This window comes from Stegostoma tigrinum, chromosome 1 (genome assembly GCF_030684315.1).
Source record: "Stegostoma tigrinum isolate sSteTig4 chromosome 1, sSteTig4.hap1, whole genome shotgun sequence".
Classification (NCBI taxonomy): domain Eukaryota; kingdom Metazoa; phylum Chordata; class Chondrichthyes; order Orectolobiformes; family Stegostomatidae; genus Stegostoma; species Stegostoma tigrinum.
In genome coordinates this window covers 132,878,459-132,900,290 of record NC_081354.1, presented here as the reverse complement: position 1 = coordinate 132,900,290, position 21,832 = coordinate 132,878,459, and the positions used below count along the sequence as shown (strand labels likewise).

The 21,832-nt window shown below is 41.8% G+C and overlaps 1 protein-coding gene across 11 annotated transcripts in view; it reads right to left on the bottom strand.

The window, feature by feature from the left end:
• LOC125458468 (atos homolog protein B) overlaps positions 1–21,832 on the bottom strand; it is a 203,212-nt gene that overhangs the window by 30,769 nt on the left and 150,611 nt on the right. For all 11 annotated transcript variants that reach the window (XM_059648730.1, XM_048543777.2, XM_048543785.2 and 8 more), the window contains 2 exons: positions 7,324–8,366; positions 1,045–1,103 (listed from right to left, as the gene is read on the bottom strand). In XM_059648730.1, coding sequence (XP_059504713.1) covers positions 1,045–1,103; positions 7,324–8,226 — 962 coding nt within the window. In that variant the 5' untranslated portion in view covers positions 8,227–8,366. The remainder of the gene's footprint in view (positions 1–1,044; positions 1,104–7,323; positions 8,367–21,832) is intronic.

Here is a 21,832-nt window from a genome sequence, read left to right as displayed (position 1 = left end):
GCCACACCCCATCCCTGCCCACTTGACCTATCAGTCTTCTTCTCCCACCTATCCGCTCCTCCCACCTCACTGACCAATCCCCATCCCCACTTGCTACCTACACCCCCCCTTTACTAGCTTCATCTCTACCTCCTTGACATATCAGTCTTCTCTCCCATCTATCTGCTCCACTGTACACCTGCTTTTACCGCCCCCACCCCTTCTATTTATTTCAGAGCCCGCTTCCCTCCCCCATTTCTGAAGAAGGGTCCCAACCCGAAATATCAGCTTTCCTGCTCCTCTGATTCTGCCTGGCCCGCTGCGTTCCTCCAGCTCCATACCTGGTTATCTCAGGCTCCAACACCAACAGTTCCTACTGTCCCTGAGAGAGAAAACTGTGGTGCTGTTTTTTAAAGTTCAGTTGAGCAGGGAAGAAAGGTGTTAGCTATTTGAGAAAATTATTAGGCTATTGCCTATTCTTCAATAATAGGAAGCACGACTGACTTTCCACAGTTGATATGAGAGAGGTACAAGACAGACTTGGATTTGTGCAGCACCTTTCTTACCTTAGGATGTGTTAGAGCACTTCGCAGTCTATAAACTACAAAATTTTTGAAGTGTAGTCACTCTTGTACTATAGGAAGCACGGAAGATAATTTGCACATTAAGCTCCCACAAACAACAATATTTTATCTGTCTGAAGGATAAATTTTGGCTTGAACAGAAAGGAGAATACTCTTATTACAGAAGCTATTGTCATCCACTTGAGTGAGAAGGGAACCTTGGTTCAATATCTCGAATAATCGCACCTCTCACATGCAGCACAGCTCCAGTACTGCACAAAGTGCTGTCAGACCTCGTGCCCAAGTCTCTGGATTGAGACTTGAAACAAACAAACATTCTGATTCAGGCTGGAAGTCAAGGCTGACAAATCAACATTGTGAAAACCAAAATATATGTTCTTAATACAACAAACATATTACAGCTCTTTTAAAGATTGAAGAGTTGTTTCTATTAGCCACTATTAGCAGATACCAATACAAGGATAAGGTGCAGTGTACTTACGATTTCAGACGTAATCCATTCTTTAACCTTCTGCCAGCATTGATACAATCAGAAGAATTCTAGTGTAAAAGGGGAATGTAAACATTAAACGATATATATGGACCACCTGTTGACACCTCTGGTCCAATCTGTGATGCAACATTGCAGTGTTGTTAATTTGTCACAATAGTCCTCTGACAGGAACTTTTAACCTCACACTCCCCGAACAGAATATTCTTTTATATAAATCACAACTGTTTGTCAGCACTAAATTAATAGCTGTTCAAAAGCATACTATAAATAAGGGAGACATTTGATGAACAAAGCTGCTTAAAGAATAATTTAAGAACCTAAATCAGTCGTTTCATTCTGAAAAAAATGAATCCTAAAATGAATCCTAGTCAATCATATGTGTAGCTTTAACACTTTATTTCAATGGTATGCATAGATATGCTTAAACAACTCCACTACCCGTGTATGTCCAATAACAACTTAAATCCACTCTGGTCCTATAGTCATGATCCCACACAAGTTTGCTTCAGTATACATTTCTGATTCAAGCATCAGCCAGCCAGTTCTTTCTGCTGTGTGTATGGGAAAACTGTGACTATCATGCTGAAGATGCAATTATATACTTAGAAATTTGTCTGCGAAAAGTGGGCCACATCAAGTGTCTATTGTGCGATGGGAACCAAAATACCACTTCTCTTTTAGCATTTCAATTTTGTTTCGTAACTCAGATATTCTATTTTATAGATTTCCTTGTTCAATATCGCAATATCTGAAAATTGGATGAAGAAAAAAAACTTATTTGGTGTGTTTCAGATCCAAGCAGCCTTTAAATTATATCATACATTGTTACATATTTTACTTCAGAATTTTGTTTTGGGTGCTACAAACACTTCTGGACAAGCTACATAAAGATGGATGGATGGATTAATGGCCTGAAATTTCCTTGTTAATTTTAAGTACTTGTACATAAGACAAGAAAATAGCTGAAGAGAGCAACAGGTTAGAAGTTAAGCTGTTTGAAAAGAGTACTTTCCCACTCATGCTTAATTATCTGTGGGCAAACCAGGTCTTACACATGGATGAAACAAATATAGCGGGAAGGAGGAAATAGGAGATTACAAAGAAACTATGACAATTGATCACTTATTGGTTCTGGTTGACCACTGAAGTTGTACAAAAAGATGGTGATAGGGATAAGCCAATGTAGGGACAGGCAGCCTAATTTCAGTGGCAAGAATATTATTGGAATTGGGATGGGATAAAGACAGAAACTGATCCACGTTGTTGAGCATGCAGCGATATGTAACAAACCGATCAATGAAAGCATTTGCTGTTGTAGTCTACATAGTTCACCAATGAATTTAAGGTAACATATGGCAGACTATTCACGAGAGGAAAAGTCTGAGGGATCTCAAGACATAGCGGCAAATTGGATTCAAAATTGGCCCAGTGGCAGGAAACAAAGTGTAATGGTTCTAAGGAAGGGGTGCTTGACCCGAAACATTAACTCTGATTTCTCTCCACAGATGCTGCCAGACCTGCTGAGTTTTCCCAGGAATTTGTTTTCGTTTCTGACTTTTGGAATCTACAATTCTTACAGTTTTTAAAAAGTGTATGGTTGATAAATGTGAGAGACTGAAAATTAAATATTTTTAACATTTATTAAATATTCAAACATTAAGGCGGAGGTAGGTTGATTATTGGGGATTTGCAGGAAAAGTAGACTTCTGGTTAAAATCAGATCAGCCATAATCTTATCAAATGGCAGAGCAGGCTCAAATGATCAGGTGGCCTACTTTTTGCTCCTTATTTGCATGTTCATTAGTCTGTTTCCTCTAGGGTTCCATAGTGCAAAGGTTGTGTGGTGCAGTGGGGGGAGGGGACGAACTGGCATTGCGACATGAAAAGTTATTTTCTGGAAAGCTCGAGATTGGAAAAATCAGGTTTTAATGAAGTGAAAGAAACAAGATAATAGCCATACTCCGCTTGGGAACCCTGCAGCCCAATGGTATCAATGTGGACTTCACCAGCTTCAAAATCTCCCCTCCACCCACTGTATCCCAAAACCAGTCCAACCTGTCTCCGCTTCCCTAACCGGTTCTTCCTCTCACCCATCCCTTCCTCCCACCCCAAGCCGCACCTCCATCTCCTACCTACTAATCTCATCCCACCTCCTTGACCTGTCCGTCTTCCCTGGACTGACCTACCCCCTCCCTACCTATACTCTCCTCTCCACCTATCTTCTTTTCTCTCCATCTTTGGTCCGCCTCCCCCTCTCTCCCTATTTCACAAGCTTCAAAATCTCCCCTTCCCCCACTGCATCCCAAAACCAGTCCAGCTCGTCCCCTCCTCCCACTGCATCGCAAAACCAGCCCAGCTAATCTCCACCTCCCTAACCTGTTCTTCCTCTCATCTATCCCCTCCTCCCACCTTAAGCCGCACTTCCATTCCCTACCTACTAACCTCATCCCGCCCCCTTGACCTGTCCATCCTCCCTGGACTGACCTATCCCCTCCCCACCCATACTCTCCTCTCCACCTATCTTCTCCTCTATTCATTTTCAGTCCGCCTCCCCCTCTCTCCCTATTTATTCCAGTTCCCTCCCCCCATCCCCCTCTCTGATGAAGGGTCTAGGCCCGAAACGTCAGCTTTTGTGCTCCTGAGATGCTGCTTGGCCTGCTGTGTTCATCCAGCCTCACATTTTATTATATTGCTGGAAAAGTTCAAACAGGTCTGGCAGCATCGGTGAAGAAAAAAAAGAGTTAATGTTTCAGGTCCAGTGACCGTTCCTTAGAACCTCCTGGTGTGTGGGGTCGGAGACCAAGACATGGGGGCGTTTAGGCCCTCAAGCTTCTGAGAAAGGGTCACTGGACCCAAAATGTTAATGGTTTTTTTCCTTCACAGATGCTGCCAGACCTGCTGAGCTTTTCCAGCAACTTTGTTTTTGTTCCTGATTTACTCATTTGAAGTTCTTTTGGTTTTTATTTAAAGTCAATTGGAATCACAACTGTAGCAATAGCAGGGTACAGAATAAAAATGGGGAATGTTAGAAGGGTGGGCTGAAGCAGATTTGGTGGTGGCTAGAATATGAAACTGGAACTTTCACTCTGGATTGAGCAAAGCAAAAGTATCAAGGGACTGACTCATGTAGCTAAAGTGAACAATCAACCAGAGAGGAACTGACTCAGTGGCAGAAAGGTGAATACAATGAATGTCTTTGATCTTCCCAAGTAATTGAAGAAAATTCTGGCTCATTTACAACTTAAACGTTGTGCAGGCAGTAGGAAAGCATAGAGATAGTGATGCAGTAGAACTGGGAGTTACCTGTGTGAAAAAAAAATCACCACATGCCTATTAATAATTTTGCTGGAGAACAACACAAGTCAGGAAAGGGAGACAGCCAAATATTGAACCTGGGATTGTGCCAGAGATGATCAGGAGTAGTCAGCATGGCCTCACATGTGGGAGTTTTTTTTATTTTATTCATTCATGGGATGAGGGCATTGCCAGCTAGGCAATATTTATTGCCCATCTCTAATTGCTGAAAGGGCAGTTAAGGGCCAACCATAGTGCTGTACATCTGGAGTCACAAGTAGGCCAGACTGGGTAAGATTTATTAGAAAGTTTGAGGGCAGGGCAGTAAATGTGGTCTATATAGATTTCAGCAAGGCCTTTGATAAGGTTCCCTTGGTAGGCTGCTCTGACAGGTTGGATCACAGAATCTAGGGAGAGCTGGCAAGTTGGAAATGCAATTGGCTTGATGGTAAGAAGCAGAGAGTAATAGTGGAAGGATGCTCATCAGGCTGGAGGCCTGTGACTAGTGGTGTGCCTTGGGGGTTAGTGCTGTTGGTTATCTATATCAATGATTTGGGTGAGAACATACAAAGCATGATTAGTAAGTTTGCAGATGACACTAAAATGGGCAGTATCGTGCACAGTGAGGAACGTGATCAGCTGGAGAAATGGGCAGAGAAATGGCTAATGGAGTTTAATGTGGATAAGCGTGAGGTATTGCATTTTGGAAAGTTAAATCAAGGTAAGAGCTTCATGGTGAATCGTAGGGCCGTAGAGAGAGCGTGGTGGAACCGAGGGATCTTACAGTTCTCTGAATGTGGAGTCACAGGTAGATAGGGCAGTGAAGGTGGCGTTTAGTACACTGACCTTCATCAGTCAGGGTAGTGAGTATAGAAGTTGGGAAGTTATGTTGTAGCTATACAGGATGTTGGTCAGGCCACTCTTGGAGCATTTTGTTCAGTTTTAGTCACCTTGCTATAGGAAGGATGTTATTAAACTGGAAAGAGTGTAGAAGGAATTTACAAGGATATTACCAGGACTGAAGGGACTGAGTTATAGGGAGAAGTTGGGCAAGCTGGGGCATTTTTTTCTTTACAGCATAGGAGACTGAGGTGGGGGTTGGGGTATCTGATAGAAGTGTATAAGATCATGAGAGGCATAGATAGGGTCAATGCACTCAGTCTTCCCCACTCCCCCCCCAAGGTTGGGGACTAGAGGGCATCAGTTTAAGGTAAAAAGGGGAAAGAATAAAATGTGGACACAAGGGGCAACTTTGTTTTCACACAGAGGGTGGTACACATATGCGCATGGAATGAGCTGGCAGTGGAAATGGTTGAAGCAGGTACATTAGCAACATTTAAAAACGCATTTGGATGAATGCATAGATAGGAAAGATTTAGAAGGATATAGGCCAAGAGAAAGGAAATGGAGTTAACAGGGATGGACATTTTGGTCAGCATGAACCATGTTTCCACGCTGAACAACTCATTCCGATTTATCAAGCCACTCCACTTTAGTTGGCCTATCCTTGATATCATCCAGGTAATTCTCCTATCATTCCAAGGCTTTAACAGCCTTCCTAAAATATAATAGCCAGAACTGTACACAATCCTCAAGGTGGCTTCAAACCAGACTTCTATTCAGCGTGAATTTCTTGGCTTAGTACTTAAGGCTTCTACTTACAAAGCCAAGTATCTCATATGCATTTTTCTAAAAAAAGCCAACTGAACAAATTTTCCTGCTACTTTCAAACGTTCATGAATCTGCAACCACACGTATTCTGCTTTTCACCACTGTTAAAATAGTTTCCATTAGAATATATCATATGGTTTTTCTCCCCCCAACGATGTATTATTTCACTATCAACCACATTGAATTGCACTTGACATATGTCCACTCATTTCACCAGGATCGATGTTCTCCAGAAGTCTGCTACTATCTCCTACATTCTTTTTAATCACACAGCTATGTTTTTAATCCTTTCCAAATTCTAAAATTGTTTTCCCCATACCCAAGTCCAGGTTATTAATGTAAGAATATCAAATGATTCTTTTAAAGGCTCACAGGAACTGCACATCATACTGCTTGGTAGTCAGAGAAAACATCTATTCACCATACAGTCAAAGCAAATTCTTTTAAAAATGGCTGTTGAGGGTTGATATTTGGTCAAATTGTCACAAGTTATTGGAGGAGTTAGCTAATAAGTTAACCATATCAGGTGGACCCCAGGAAGAAACTGAAAAATCTCTGCTGTTAGATCAGTCCTAACAGCTGTTGACGAAATCCCTAAATAATGCCCCATCAATCCTCTTGATTCTGAGAAACCTGATGAAGTATTTCAGTCACCTGTCTTTGGAGATATTATAGTCACCTGTCTTTTCTTTATTAGTCCCGACTGAACAGTAATTTAGGTATGCAGACTTCATATTTTGATCATAAAGTGGAAGCACATAATCACATTTTACCCTGCTGAGGCCATATCATTATGAAACTACAGTATGCCTAATTTAGAACGGGATTATCAAAACAACTCCAGCGTTCCTTCTAATATTCTAATAATACGGATGTCTAGTTAAGACGACAACTTGATTGCTGAGTCACAATCCAACAAATTACTGTGTGGATCTGTACTGTACTCTTGTGCACAGCTATGCTTCAGTGCCAATTTACTGAAAAAACCCAAGCAAAAACCAAGTTGTTTGGTATGTTTGGCTAACTTTGGAGATGATCCAAAAGCATTGCGACATGAAAAGTTATTTTCTGGAAAGCTCGAGATTGGGGGAGGGGGGGGGGGGGCGGAGAATCGGGTTTTAATGAAGTAAAAGAAAAATCAAAACACGATATTTCCAACCAGATGTAAGACCTTTACCAATTTAGAAACATGGCAGCTCTGAAAAGAAAGCAGTTTTCTCAGCTTTTTCTTTGTATTAGTGAATGGATTTCAGATACAGTGCTCAGCTAGAAAACATAGAAGATATTGCAGATAATACAAACCTTGGATGCATCCCTTGAGGATGGAAGTAGGTGATTCCAGAAAGGTGCTGCTTTGGCATCAGTACTTCTACAAGAAACTGGGATAGAATTAACTAGCTGAATCCTACATTTCTTTGCAACAGGAGGGCTTTCATCCCCTGAGCACATCTCTTTCCCTGATGCATTTGCTGGCGATAGCAGCTTTCGTTTTACTGTACATCTGGCAGACACAGTACTTGATTGTCCACAGGATAATGGTGTTTTCTCAGAGGATAGCAGTCCAGTGCTGGTAATACTGTGAATTTCTTTGTCAGATGATGGTGTTGTTGGGACTAATTTTTCAACAGGTGAACCTATCTCCCCATCTTCTATTGAGGTACTGTCCTCAGAGCCTGTGTGTTCAATAACATGCAAACCACTGTGACAAAAGTGTTGTGCAGAACCATGCATAACTGGGTCTCCATCCTGGAAACTATTGTCCTGTTGATTTATATTGTCACCTGTCTTTTCTACTGCCTTTTCAGAAAGATTGCCATTATCAGTTCCACAATTAGATGCATTTAGACTTTCAGTTAATGAGGCAGAATTTTTGCAGTGCACGTGGATTCTTTTCTGATTGAGTTCAAGTTCTGGATGTTGCTCAGTTGAACTTCTTTTAATACCCTGTTTGCAATGTCTCTGATCCAAAGTATTTGAAGAGTTAGATAAGTGAGAAAATATTGAAAGTTGATACACTTTTTGAAATCTAACCTCACTTTCACTGTATTCTGCCAAAACTCCTCGTTCGGAGATGACATCACTAGAGTCCAAGCGATAGTCATTTGTTGGTGTACCTTGAAAGCTGCCATCTGCATGGCCTGCAGCATGCCGAGGTACGTCCTTAGATTGCTCTTTCTGAGAAGTTTCCAGATGCATGTGCCTCATGGACTGCTGTGTTTTACACGACAGGAAGGTAGAAATCCAAGGGCAGAAATTTTATTTTTGTTGTGTTTTGTCGTGGTGAGAAGACTCCTTCATGAAGTTAAACCAAAGAGACTTTTCTGGACAATCCTGTGGTGCAGCATCTAAGGAAAGAAGAAAGAAAATGATTTATTACCATAGGTAATTTCTTTTAATCAGCTACTATCTAGTTATAATTAACACAAATGAATTAAAACATTGAGCATTAAAATTCTAAAGCAATTGGAGCAAAAGATACCTGATGTCTTTCAAACTACAAGATTTCCAACTCATTTAAAATATTTAGTCGGCCAAGCTCTTCATTTAAAAATAAAACATTTCTACATTCTCTTCTTACTTCTTGTATTCCACTTGTTCAGTGGTCTCTCCAAACCTTCAGATCCACAGAAGTAAATAGACTGGAAATGCTCAGAACCACCAACCTTTGAAAAGGATAGTGTGTTTCCAACAGACTACAATGGATACACACTATCGTAGTCTGAAGGGACAACAGGGACCAGTGTGGAGTCCACTTTCAGCATGATAACCAAAAACTGCTTGCATTTATTAGAGCTCCTTTAATATCCCAAGGTGGCTCACAAGGTGACAATCAGACAAAAATTAACAAGAGGATGAAACAACATTTCATTTTAAGCCAGATACAGGTGTTTCAAGGAGAGTCTTAATAGGAGGAGAGGTGAAAGGTTGGGAAGGAACCTCTAGAACTTAGCATCTAGTTGGTTGAAGGCATTGCTGTCAAAATTAGAAATGAAGACATTAAAGGACGGGTAAGAGACCAGAGATGGAGAAATGCAGAGTTCTCAGGAGGATTGTGGGGCTAATTGCAAAGCACACCTGACACACAATGTGTCTACAGCCAGATCAGGCAAAGGTTAACTTAAATACCCCAATCACACAATTCACCCCAATCAGTTGAGGCACTGGCCTTCTGAATGACCTACACTGGTTTGACGAAGGACTGAGTCATGATTTACAGGCCTATAACTGTAGGCTTTTTGGACAATGCACCTGCCTACTAATCAACACCCATGCCTAAAATACTGCAGGCTCACTTGGTTAAGATTATTTAAACTGCCTCATCCATATTATCAGTTCAAGGCTTCTAGAATATGGCTGCATCATATGCTATTACACAAAGAAAACAGACAAACCCTCTGAAGTATATTTTCCATGTAAGAGAAAACAAGTCGATAAAAGTTAGCAACAGTCAACTATTACTACCTGAATTTCATTGATATACAGCTCAGTTCAAATATATGTGGTATAATTTGCCATGCACAGATAAGCTTTCAATAAATATTGAAAGCTTCAACTTTTTACAATCAAGGTAAATGACTTGGAATAAGAAACTAAGTAAATGGTTCATAACAGAGATAGGTAGGAAAGTCAATTGTGATGATGACATAACAGTTTACAAAGGGAGTATATAAAGTCTGTGACAGGTCAAGTGAGTGCGCAAAACATTGATATATGGAGTATAATTTGGGAAAGCATGAATCTGCACACACTGGCAGGAAGAATGGAAAAACTGTACATCATTTAAATAAGGAAAGTTGGTAAAACAATGTGGTAGAATGAACATTTGATCTTCTGGTACAAGGATCACAGGAAGTTAGGATTTGGGTACAGCAAGCCATTAGGATGCAAATTTGTTTATTGCAAGGGGAATAAAATATTAAAGGAGAGATATTCATCAATAGTCATAAGCAGCACTGGTGAAGCTATATCTGAAGTATTGCAGAGTTTTGGTTTCCTTGTTTGAAGAAAATAGTAGCATTAAAAACTGTTCAGTCAAAAGGTTCACGGAACCAATTCCTGGGATGAACAGGCTATCGTAGGAGGCAAAATTGTACCTGCATCCATTGCAGTTAAGAATAATGAGCAGTGATCTTATAGAAGCACAACATCCTGTGGAGTTTTGACAAGATGGGTTTGAGGGGATAATTCAACTTCTGGGAGGGACTACGGAAAATGGTTTAAAAAAGGTTTCCCTTTTACAGTAGTGTTTACATGATATTTTTCCTCTCAGTACATTGTTCGTCTTTTAAATTCTCTTCAGAGAACAGTGAAGGGAGGATCTTTGAATATTTTAAATACTAAGTTGTACAGATTCTTGACTGACAAAAGGAATCAAAGGGTATAGGCTAAACAAGAAAATGGAGGTGAGGCCACAATTAGATCAGTCATGAACTTACTGATGCTAGCCCACACTTAAGGGGCCAAATGGCCTACTTCTACTCTTAGTTGATACGCATACCCATTTTAACTTTGATAGCACAGTAAAATGGTCTTTCATCACAATAGACAAATCTTGGGAGGTAATTATATTGTCTACTTAGATCATATTCTGGTCTTATATTAAAATTAGTGGTACAATGAGCCTCTCATTGAGTGTCTGGTTTTCAATTTAATTTTTTTCCAGCATTGTATATTTCCCCTTATTTTGAAAATAGAAATAAATTTATTTGCCATCTTTATTAATACCATGTCAAATCTCATGAATCAAAATTCCTTTTGCATGCATGTGTTTCAGTTATTAAGAGTTTTGGGTTCCTGATACATTACGTTGTGTTTTGACAAAGCTGTGCTGAAACGTCAGTTTCTGTAATAAGAAAGTATTCTAAAATTTTAAAATATAGTGTTACTACTTCAAACTTCTATTAGTTCATGGATTAAAATATAGTGAAAAAAAACTCTGCCTTTGACCCAATCCTAACTATTGCATTCCACAAACATTCAAGGAGGTTCTACCAAGGATGTGTGCTCTGGAGAATATTTTTTCATACAGTCAAAATGTAACGTCATAAACCCCAGGTACTTATTCAGGTTTTTGGGGAGAATTTTCCTGTATTGCATGAATTCTGTCTTTCTGCTATTCAACGCACTTTGAGAACCAGATAATCTATTAATCATCTATTCCATTTTAGACTGACCATTATCTACTCATTCTCTCTCATGCTTTTATTACGTTTACTTAAGTAAATCATTGTGGGCAAAAACAGAAATAGTTATTTTGCAAACCCAGCCCACTCCAGCTGAGCTAGCTCCAACAGTTCAATCTAATTGAATGGTAATTAAACTGCAGAGACAGATCATAAGTGGTTAAAACATTCCAAAATAGACTGTTTAGGGAACATGATGATTTTCAATGTCAAAAATAAAATCAACATATAATTTTGAACCAACCATATCTTCAATATAGGTTAGAACAATCATGGGGCAAGAGGATTGTGGGGGAAAAAAACAGCAACACTTATTATTCATGACTGGAATATAGGTGTCACTGGCTGGCTTGCTTTTATTGTACATCCATAGTTGCCCTTGAGAAGGTGGCAGTGATATACACTCTTGAACCACTGGAGTACATGTGTCACAGATTGTGAGACAATGCCCTTAGGGAGGGAATTCCAAGATTTTGAGCCAACATCGCTGATGGAATGGTGATATATTTCCAAGTCAGGATGGTGAGTGGTCTGCAGGGGAACTTGTAGATGAAGATGCAAACACCTGCTGCTCCTTTTCCTTCTAGATGGAAATGGTCATGGGTTTGGGAGTGTTGTTTAAGGATCTTGGTGAATTTCTGTAGATAGTACATATTGTGGCTACTGAGCGTTAGTGGTGGATAGAATGGATGCTTGGTGACATGGTGTCAATCAGGTGGGCTGCTTTGTCTCCGATGATGTCAAGCTTCTTCCGTGTTGTTGGAGCTGCACTCCTGACTTGCACCTTGTAGATGATGGGCAGGCTTTGGGGAGTCAGGAGGTGAGTTACTCAGCACAGTATTCCTAGACTGTGGCCTGCTCTTGTAGTCACTGTGTTTATGTGGCAAGTCCTGTTGAATTGCTGGTCAACGGTAAACCTAAGCATGTTGAAATTGCTGTTACCATCACTGAATTCCCACTGAGTGTCAAGGTGCTTAGATTGTCTTTTATTGGAGATGGCGATTGCCTGATTTTTGCATGGTGAGAGTGTTACTTGCACTTAAAGAATCAAAGTCATACAGCATAGAAACACACCTTTCAGTCCAACTCACCTGCGCCAGATATCCCAATCTGGCCGAGACCCATTTGCCAGCATTTGGCCTATATCCCTCTAAACCCTTCCTATTCATGTACCTATCCAGATGCTTCTTAAATGTTGTAATGGTACCAGTCTCCACCATTTCCTCTGGCAGCTCGTTCCAAACACGCACTGGCCTCTGCATGAAAAAGTTATCCTTCAGCTGCTTTTTAAATTTTTCTCCTCTTGTCTTAAACTTATGCCCCCTATTTTTGGATTCCCCTCTCGGTGGAAAAAGATTTGGCAATTTACATTATCCATGCCCCTCATGATTTTATAAACATAGAACAATACAGCACAGAACAGGCCCTTCAGCCCTGCATGTTGCGTCGACCTGTGAACTAATCTAAGCCCATCCCCCTACACTATCCCATCATCATCCATATGCTTATCCAAGGACTGTTTAAATGCCCCTAATGTGACTGAGTTAACTACACAGGCAGACAGGGCATTCCACGTCCTTGCCACTCTGAGTAAAGAACCTGCCTCCGACATCTGTCTTAAATCTATCACCCCTCAATTTGTAGCTATGCCCCCTCGTACAAGTCGACAGCATCATCCTAGGAGAAAGCCTCTCACTGTCCACCCTATCTAATCCTCTGATCATCTTCTCAGTCTCTATTAAATCCCCTCTTAGCCTTCTTCTCTCCAATGAGAGCAGATCCAAGTCCCTCAACCTTTCCTCGTAAGGCCTTCGCTCCAGACCAGGCAACATCCTGGTAAATCTCCTCTGCACCTTTTCCAATGTTTCCACATCCTTCCTGCAATGGGGCAACCAGAACTGTACAAAATATTCCAAATGAGGCCGCACTAGCGTTTTGTACAGTTGCAGCATGACATCACGGCTCCAGAACTCAGTTCCTCTACCAATAAAACCTAACACACCATAAGCCTTCTTAACAGCACTATCAACCTGGGTGGCAACTTTCACGGATCTTTGTACATGGACACCAAGATCCTTCTGCACATCCACACTACCAAGGATCTTTCCATTGACCCGGTATTCCGCCTTCCTATTATTCCTCCCAAAGTGAACCACCTCACATTTATCTGCATTGAACTCCATTTGCCACCTTTTCGCCCAATTCTGCAGTTTATCCAAGTCTCCCTGCAACCTGCAACATTCTTCCACACTGTCCACCACTCCACCGGCTTTAGCATCATCTGCAAACTTACTAACCGATCCATCAATGCCTGTGTACAAGTCATTTATAAAAAATGACAAACAGCAGTGGTCCTAAAACAGATCCTTGTGGCACACCACGAGTAACCATACTCCAGGCTGAACATTTTCCATCAACCATCTCTCGTTGCCTTCTTACAGAAAGCCAGTTTCTAATCCAAACTGCCAAATCTCCCTGAATTCCATGCCTCCGCATTTTCTCCAATAGCCTACCATGTGGAACCTTATCAAAGGCTTTACTGAAGTCCATGTACACTATGTCAACTGCCCTACCTTCATCCACATGCTTGGTCACCTTCTCAAAAAAGTCAATGAGGTTTGTGAGACACTACCTGCCCTTGACGAATCCATGTTGACTCTCTCCAATTAAATTGTTGCTTGCTAGATGATTATAAATCCTCTTATAATCCTTTCAAAAAAAAAAAAAACAACTTTTCCTACAACAGGCGTAAGGCTCACCGGTCTATAATTACCTGGGTCATCTCTACTGCCCTTCTTGAACAAAGGCACAACATTTGCAATCCTCCAGTCCTCTGGTACTAAATAGACAATGATGACTCAAAGATCAAGGCCAACGGATCCGCCACCTCCTCCTTAGCTTCCCAGAGAATCCTCAGAAAAATCCCATCTGGCCCAGGGGATTTATCTACCTTCACACCTTCTGGAATTGATAACACGTCCTCCTTACCAACCTCAATCTTTTCAAGTCTAATAGCCCATATCTCAGTCTTCTCCTCTACAATAGTCTCCTTTTCCTGAGTGAAAACAGATGAGAAATATTAGTTTAGCATCACCCCTTAGTCTCTGATGCTCCAGGGAAAAGGCTCAGCCTATATAGCCTGTCCCTATAGCTGAAACCCTTCAGTCCCAGTCTGGATATTTCCAGATAACAAAATGTAGAGCTGGATGAACGCAGCAGGCCAAGCAGCATCTTAGGAGCACAAAAGCTGACAATTCGGGCCTAGACCCTTCATCAGTTCTCCAGCATCTGCAGTTCCCATTACTTCTGGATATTTCCAGATCTTGTTTGCATCTTCTCAGATACTGAAGCAGATAAATAATGAATGATACTGAATGTTGTGCAATCATTGGTGAACATCCCCAATTCTGACCTTAGGACGGAGAAAAAGTCATTCATGAAGCAGTTGAAGATTGTTTGGCCGGAGGACACTACCCTTGGGAACTTCTAGAGCAGCATCTGCCAGCCTCCAACAACCACAACCATCTTACGTGCCAGGTATGACTGTAAAGAGCAGTCTGCAACCTCCCTCCCTCGCCCCACCACCACCACCACTTTCCTTGTGATCCTTGATGCTACACTTGGTCCATCACATTGTTGATGTCATACTTACCTCACCTTTCGAGTCCATCTCTTTAGTCCATGTTTGAAGTAAGACTGTGATGAGGTCAGGAGCTAAGTGGCCCTGGCAGAACCCAAACCCAGCACTGAGCAGGTATTGCTTCACAGCACAATTGATGACACTTTCCATCATTTTACTGATCATCTTGAACAGGCTGATGGGGTAGTAATGGGCTGAGTTGGAATTGTCCTACTTTTTGTGCACAGGACATACCTGGGCAATTTTCCATATTGTTGGGTCAATGCTGCTATCATAATGGTACCAGAAGAGCTTGGGTTGGGGGATAGCACAAGGCTGCAGTATTATTGCTGAATGTTGTCAGGGTCCATAGCATTTGCAGTATCAAGTGCTTCCAACTAATTCTTGTTGTCACTTGGAATTGGCTGAAAGCTGAAAACGGACAATTGCGATGCAGGGGACCACTGGAGGCAGCCAAGATGCATCATCCGCTTGGCACTTCTGGCTGAAAACCACTGCAAATACTTCAGCCTTATCTTTTGCATTGGTGTGTTGGGCTCTTCCATTATTGAGGACCTGAATACTTGAGGAGCTGCCTCCTCTAGTGAGTTACCCAATTATCTACCATAATTCATGACCAAATGTATCAGGGTGGAAGAGCTTAGAGCCGAGTGCTGCTTCTGGCATGCCTTCTTCTGCACTCTCCATCGAACCAGGATTGAAAAACCTGGCTTGATGGTCATGGTTGAGTCAGGGATGTGCTGAGAAAGAGACTGTAGATTGTGCTCGAGTACAATTCTGCTGCAGTTGATAGCCTACAGGGCCTTATGGGTGTCCAGTCGAGTTGCTAGATCTGTCTAAAGTCAGTCTCCTTTAGGACAGTAATGGAGTCACACAACATGGAGAGTATTTGAGATCTGAAGCAGGGATTTGATTTATTGTTATCACATATACCAAGATACAGTGAAAAGTGTTTGTCTTGCATGATCTAGAACACCACAGTAGCATACAGCCACGGAGATTACTCTTACCAATGCTGTCATGGAAAGATGCCTCTGTAGCTACAAATTGTTGAGAATGAGGTCAAGTATGTTTTTCCCTCTTGGGTTCCCTGACTGCCTGCTGCAGACCAAGTCTAGCGGCTCTGTCCTTTAGGATGTAAGCAGTTGGATGAGTCATGCTGTTGGTAGTGGATTTTGAAATTCTTCATCAGTACATTGAGTGTGGGAGCTGTGATTTCATGCTGTGGCTGTACAGGACATTGGTTGTGCCATTTTTGGAATACTGTGTTCAACTCTCATCTCCTTGCTACAGAAAAGGTGTTTTGTTAAACCTGAGAAGGTTCAGAAAAGATTTACAAGGATGTTGCTAGGTTTGGCATGTCTGAGCTATAGAGAGAGGCTGAATAGGCTGAGACTATTTCCTTTAGAGTGTCAGAAACGGAGGGGTGACCTTATAGAAGTTTATAACATCATGAGGGGCATGGATAGGGTGAATAATCAAGGTTTATTTCCCAAAGTCGGGGAGTCCAAAACTGGAGGGCATCGGTTTACGTCGAGAGGGGAAAGATTTAAAAGGGACCTAAGGGGCAACATTTTCTCGTAGGGGTTGGTGCGTGCATGGAATAAGCAGCCAGAGGAAGTGGTGGAAGCTGGTACAAGTCATCACATTTAAAAATTATCTGAATGGGTATATGAATAGGAAGGGTTTAAAGAGGCATTTGCTAGCAAACGAGACCAGGATATCTGGTCAGCATGGACGAGTTGGACCCAAAGATCTGTTTCTGCGATGTAGAACTCTCTGACCCAGAGTACATTTTTCAACATTGCCACTCTCAGTAGGTAGGGAGGGGATAGGTCAGTCCAATGTTATCAATGTGGATTTCACAAGCTTCAAAATCTCCCCTCCCCCAACTGCATCCCAAAACTAGCCCAGCTTGTTCCCCCTCCCTAACTTCTTCCTCTCACCTATCTCCTTCTCCCACCTCAAGCCGCATCTCCATTTCCTACCTTCTAACCTCGTCCCGCACCTGTCCGTCCTCCCCGGACTGACCTATCCCCTCCCCACCTACACTCAGCTCTACAGGCTCCATCCCCGCCCCCTTTAACTTGCCTGTCTCCTCTCCAACCATCTTCTCCTCTATCCATCTTCAATCCGCCTCCCCCTCTCTCCTTATTTATTTCAGAACCCTCTACCCCTTCTCCTTTTCTGATAAGGGTCTAGGTCCAAAAGGTCAGCTTTTATGCTCCTAAGATGCTGCTTGGCCTGCTGTGTTCGTCCAGCTCCACAATTTGTTATTATGAAAGTTTAAGGTGACAACAGAATTGAACCTAATTTATTTGGAATACAACAGAAAATTCTAGAATTGCTTAGCAGATTTTCCAGCATGTGCAGACAGTTAACATTTCAGGTGACCATTAGTCAGATTAATGAAGTGAAGAGTGAATTGTGTGCTGAACTATTTGCAGAATATCCATTTCAGTGTCTTCAGAAAGACCCTGTAATGTTCCTCCCAACTTTACTGTATCAATTAACTGTTCAAATTATTCTGAGACTTTGCCTCCATGTGTTTGTGAAGTACATTCCATTCAAAAAGAATAATCACAGAATTGTGAAACAAAGGAGGCAATTCATCCAATTGTGTCAGCACTGGCTCTCCAAATCAGCTGTCAGTTGATACAACTTTTCCACCTTCTACATACACCTCGGAAAAGTGTTCTTTTTCAAAGAATAATCCAATTCCCTTTAGAATACTTCAACTGAATCACCCCACCACATTCTTATGTGGTATTTGCCAGATTTTAATCATTTGCAGTATGAAGCCATGCTGGCTTTCTTCAATTAAGGTGAAACTACAACACAAAAAGGCATCAGGATGGGTAGATGAACAGGAAGGGTTTAGAAGGATATGGGCCAAATGCTGGCAAATGGGACCACATCAGTTTAGGATATCTGGTCAGCATGGTCCGTTTTTATGTTGTACAACTCTAGGACTCCATGATCTGCATTTGGTTATATGACTATTCACTTTCTCCTGAATTGTTGTTTCTGGACTTAGCCCCATCACCAAAATTGAACTGACTAGCTTGTATTTGCTGGACTCATTTTTGCATTTTTTCTGAACATGGGTGTAACCTTATCTGACTCTCCCGTCCTCTGGCACCACCTAGAAGTTGAACTGCCAATGGCCAATGTCTCTAATATATAAGCATACACCTGGTTATAAGACTTGGAATTTCCCTTTCATATTAATTGCCAGTCTCTTTTCACAATTCCACTTTTCTTACCTTTCTTTCTTACCTCACCTGAAACTTCTACTTTCAACATTGTTCTCAAATTGTATTATTTGTCAGGAACACGTTTTCTTCTTGACCTTAATTTCTATTTCTTCAGTCGTCCAGGGAGCTCTGGAATTGTTTCTCCTTTTGAAGAAATATACCCCAACTGTGCCTGGAATAGCTCTTTTCCGAGAGTAGTCCACTGTTCAACCATTTCACCCATCATTCTTTGGTGTTCAATTTATTCAGTCCATATCCATTCTTAGCCCAAATGAATCTTACTGCAGTCTTCTCTGCATTGAGGAGATCAAATAGAGACTGGGTGGCTACTTTGTGGAACACCTCCACACTGACTGTAAGAACAATCATTATCTTCCAGTTGTTGCTGTTTCAATACACCATTTTATGTTGTGCTAACGTTTGTGTTTTAGGTTTATTGCAATGATCCAGTAGGACTGAACACAAGCTGAATCTTCATCTCATTTTCCACTTGGGAACTTTACAACCTCCAGGACTCAACATTGTGTTGAAATTACATCAGAGCAAGAACTCTGTCCTCTATTTTGATTAATAAAGCATGACAGGTACGTAGCAGGAGGCCAATGTGCAAGTGCCAATTTTTCACCCATAACATAACAGAAATTATACCCAAGGCCTCTCAAAAGCTCACCCACTCTAAAAGACCTAAGTGAATTGTTTCTTGTTTCATTTCAGTAATCATTTGCCTTAAGTGAACAGCTGTCCCTAAATTGCTTTAAGGCCTTCAGTAATTTGACTGAGTTGCACTGAAGAAGCATTCCATGATTTCAACTCAAGCACAACAGAGTATGGGATCATGGAAAAATGAGACGGCCAACGAAAAATGCAGAATAATTAATTTCTGTTCAAAATTACTAAAGAATATTTTTGCCAAGTCAAAAACCAGCAAAGACTGCAAGATGGAATTCAATAACACAACTTGTTCAACATAAGACTACAAAGGTAACCACTGTTTAAACTTTGAGGAAGATATCCAAAACATCTAAGGACCTTGTAAATTCCATTCTCAATCTGGGATGGGAATCACAAAAGAACGTCTTAAGAGTCCTAGGATCCTACTGCTGTATTTTTTTTTAAAAAGTAAAGAAATAAGGCACGTAAATACCTTAAAGCACATGATAAAGACTCAACGACACAAGTGATCGATACCCTGTCCAAGAACATCCTCCCCACAAAAAGTTAGTGGGATGAGGGAAGAAAGCCTGAAGGTACACAAATTGCTCTGCAGCCAGTGGCCCTTAATAGGACGGAGGTAGGAACGTTATCCTTCCAGTTTGAGCTTGATTCAAGCAGCGGAAGTGGTGTGAGCCTGAGCTGGCAAGTGAATAATTATATTTGGGCATTGTATTATATAAATTAATCATGTAATTAACTAAGTATAAATGGCTGGACAGGTGATATGCTGTAGCTGAATGATCTGGGAGCTGGCTGATCCTATTGTGAACTGCAGTGACCACATCTGCAGCAAGTGTTGGTTGCTCGAGGAGCTTTGGCTCAGAGTTGATGACCTGGAGTAGAAGCTTCAAACACTGCAGCACATCCGGGAGGGGGAGAAGTACCTGGACACTTTGTTTCAGGAGACAGTCACACTTGGTAGATTAAGTAATTCAAATTTGGTCAGTGGCCAGGGACAGCAGGGTGTGACCGTAGGCAAAGCAGGTAGCGAGATCTTGCAGTCAGTAACAGAGGAGCCTCAGCTCTTGACCTCGTCAACAGGTACAAGGTACTTGCTCCCTGCGTGGATCAGGAAAAGTGCTGCAGGGAGGATGAGGCAACTAACCACTGCATCGTGGTATGGGAGGTCATTCCAGAGGGGAGCAACAAGACAGATGGTAGTTGTAGGGGATTCTATAATTAGGGGGATAGATAGTATCCTTTGTAAGCACGATCGAGAGCCCTGCATGGTGTATTGTCTGCCCAGTGCCATGGTAAGAGACATCTCTGACTGGCTTGAAAGGATACTGGAGCAGGAGGGGGAGGATCCAGTTGTGGCGGTCCACGCCGGAAGAAACGAGGCAAGACTAGGAAAGAGGACGTGTTCAGACATTATCAGGAGCTAGGAACCAAATTAAAGAACAGGTCCTCAAGGGTTATAATCTCCGGATTACTGCCCGAGCCATGTGCTAACTGGCACAGGGACATGAGAATAAGAGAAATAAATACACGGCTAAATGAGCAGTGCAGGCAAGAGGGGTTCTTTTTCATGGGGCACTAGCATCAGTACCATTGGGACACTCTCCACCTGAATCAACTGGGACCAATGTTCCAGCGAAAAGGGGAAATAGGCTGGTCTTCAAAAGTAGAAAGTGAGGGGGGGGAGGTGGGTGGGAAAGGTTAACATCTGTACTGGTGGCTTCAAATAAGTGGAAAAATATGAAAGATAATAACAGGGAAGGAAAATTCAGGACAGATTATTAAAGTCTCCAACACAGACACAAATAGGACAGTGTTTAGAAAAGGCTGGCAATCAAACACTGGAAGCACACGAAAATGAAAAGACGGAGGGTTAATACAGGACTGAAGGTGTTATATTGAACGCACACAGTGTAAGGATTAAGGTAACTGAGCTGGTGGTTCAGATTGAAACTGGCAGGTATGATGTGGTAGGCATCAAGGAGATCGGGATTGGGAACTGAAGATCCAAGGATATGTATCCTATCGAAAAGATAGGCAGGTGGGCCAAGGAGGTGGGGTCGCTTTATTACTGAGAAACAAAATTACATCAAAAGGAAGAAACAAAGTAGGGTCAGATGGTGCAGAATCTGTGTGGGTAGAATTGAAGAACCACAAGAGGTTAAAAAAACCTCAGTTGGGGTTGCATATTGGCGTCCAAACAGCAGTCAGGAGCTGGGGCACAAGATACACCAGGAGATAAAAACGGTGTGGCAAAGTCACAGTGATCATGGTGGATTTCAATACGCAGGTGGACTGGGAAAATCATGTTGGTAGTGGATTGCAAGCAAAGGAGATTGTGGAATGTCTATGAGATGGCTTTTTGGAGCAGCTCACTAAGAAACAGGCAATGCTGGATTTAATGTTGTGCAATGAGACAGACTTGTTAAAGGAACTTAAGGTAAAGGAACCCTTCAGAGGCAGTGATCATAAGATGATAGAATTTACTCTGCAATTTGAGGGAGAAAAGAGGTAATAGTATTACAGCGAATAAAGGCGACTACAGGGGTATGAGGGAGGAGCTGGGCAGAATTGACTGGAATAGCCACCTAGCAGGAAAGACAGTGGAACAGCAATGGCAGGAATTTCTGGGAGTAATTCAGGAGGCGCAACAAAATTTCATCCGGAGGAAAAAGAAGCACAGTACAGGGAGGATAAGGTGACCATGGCTGACTAAAGAAGTCAGGGATAACAAAAGCCAAAGAGAAAGCATAAAACGTGGCAAAGGGCAGTGGGAAACCAGAGGACTGGAAATCTTACCAAGACCAACAGAGGGCAACAAGAAAGAAATAAGGAGGGAGAAGATTAAATATGAGGGTAAGGTAGCCTGTAATGTAAAGGAAGACTGTAAGAGTTTCTTTAAATATATAAAAGGGCAAAAGGGGCACAAGTGGACATTGGACCACTGGAAAATGATGGCAGAAAGACAGTAGCGGGAACATAGAACACGGATCATCGAATGGTACAGCACAGTGCAGGCCCTTTGACCCACAAATGTTGTGCCAAACTTTTACCCTAAA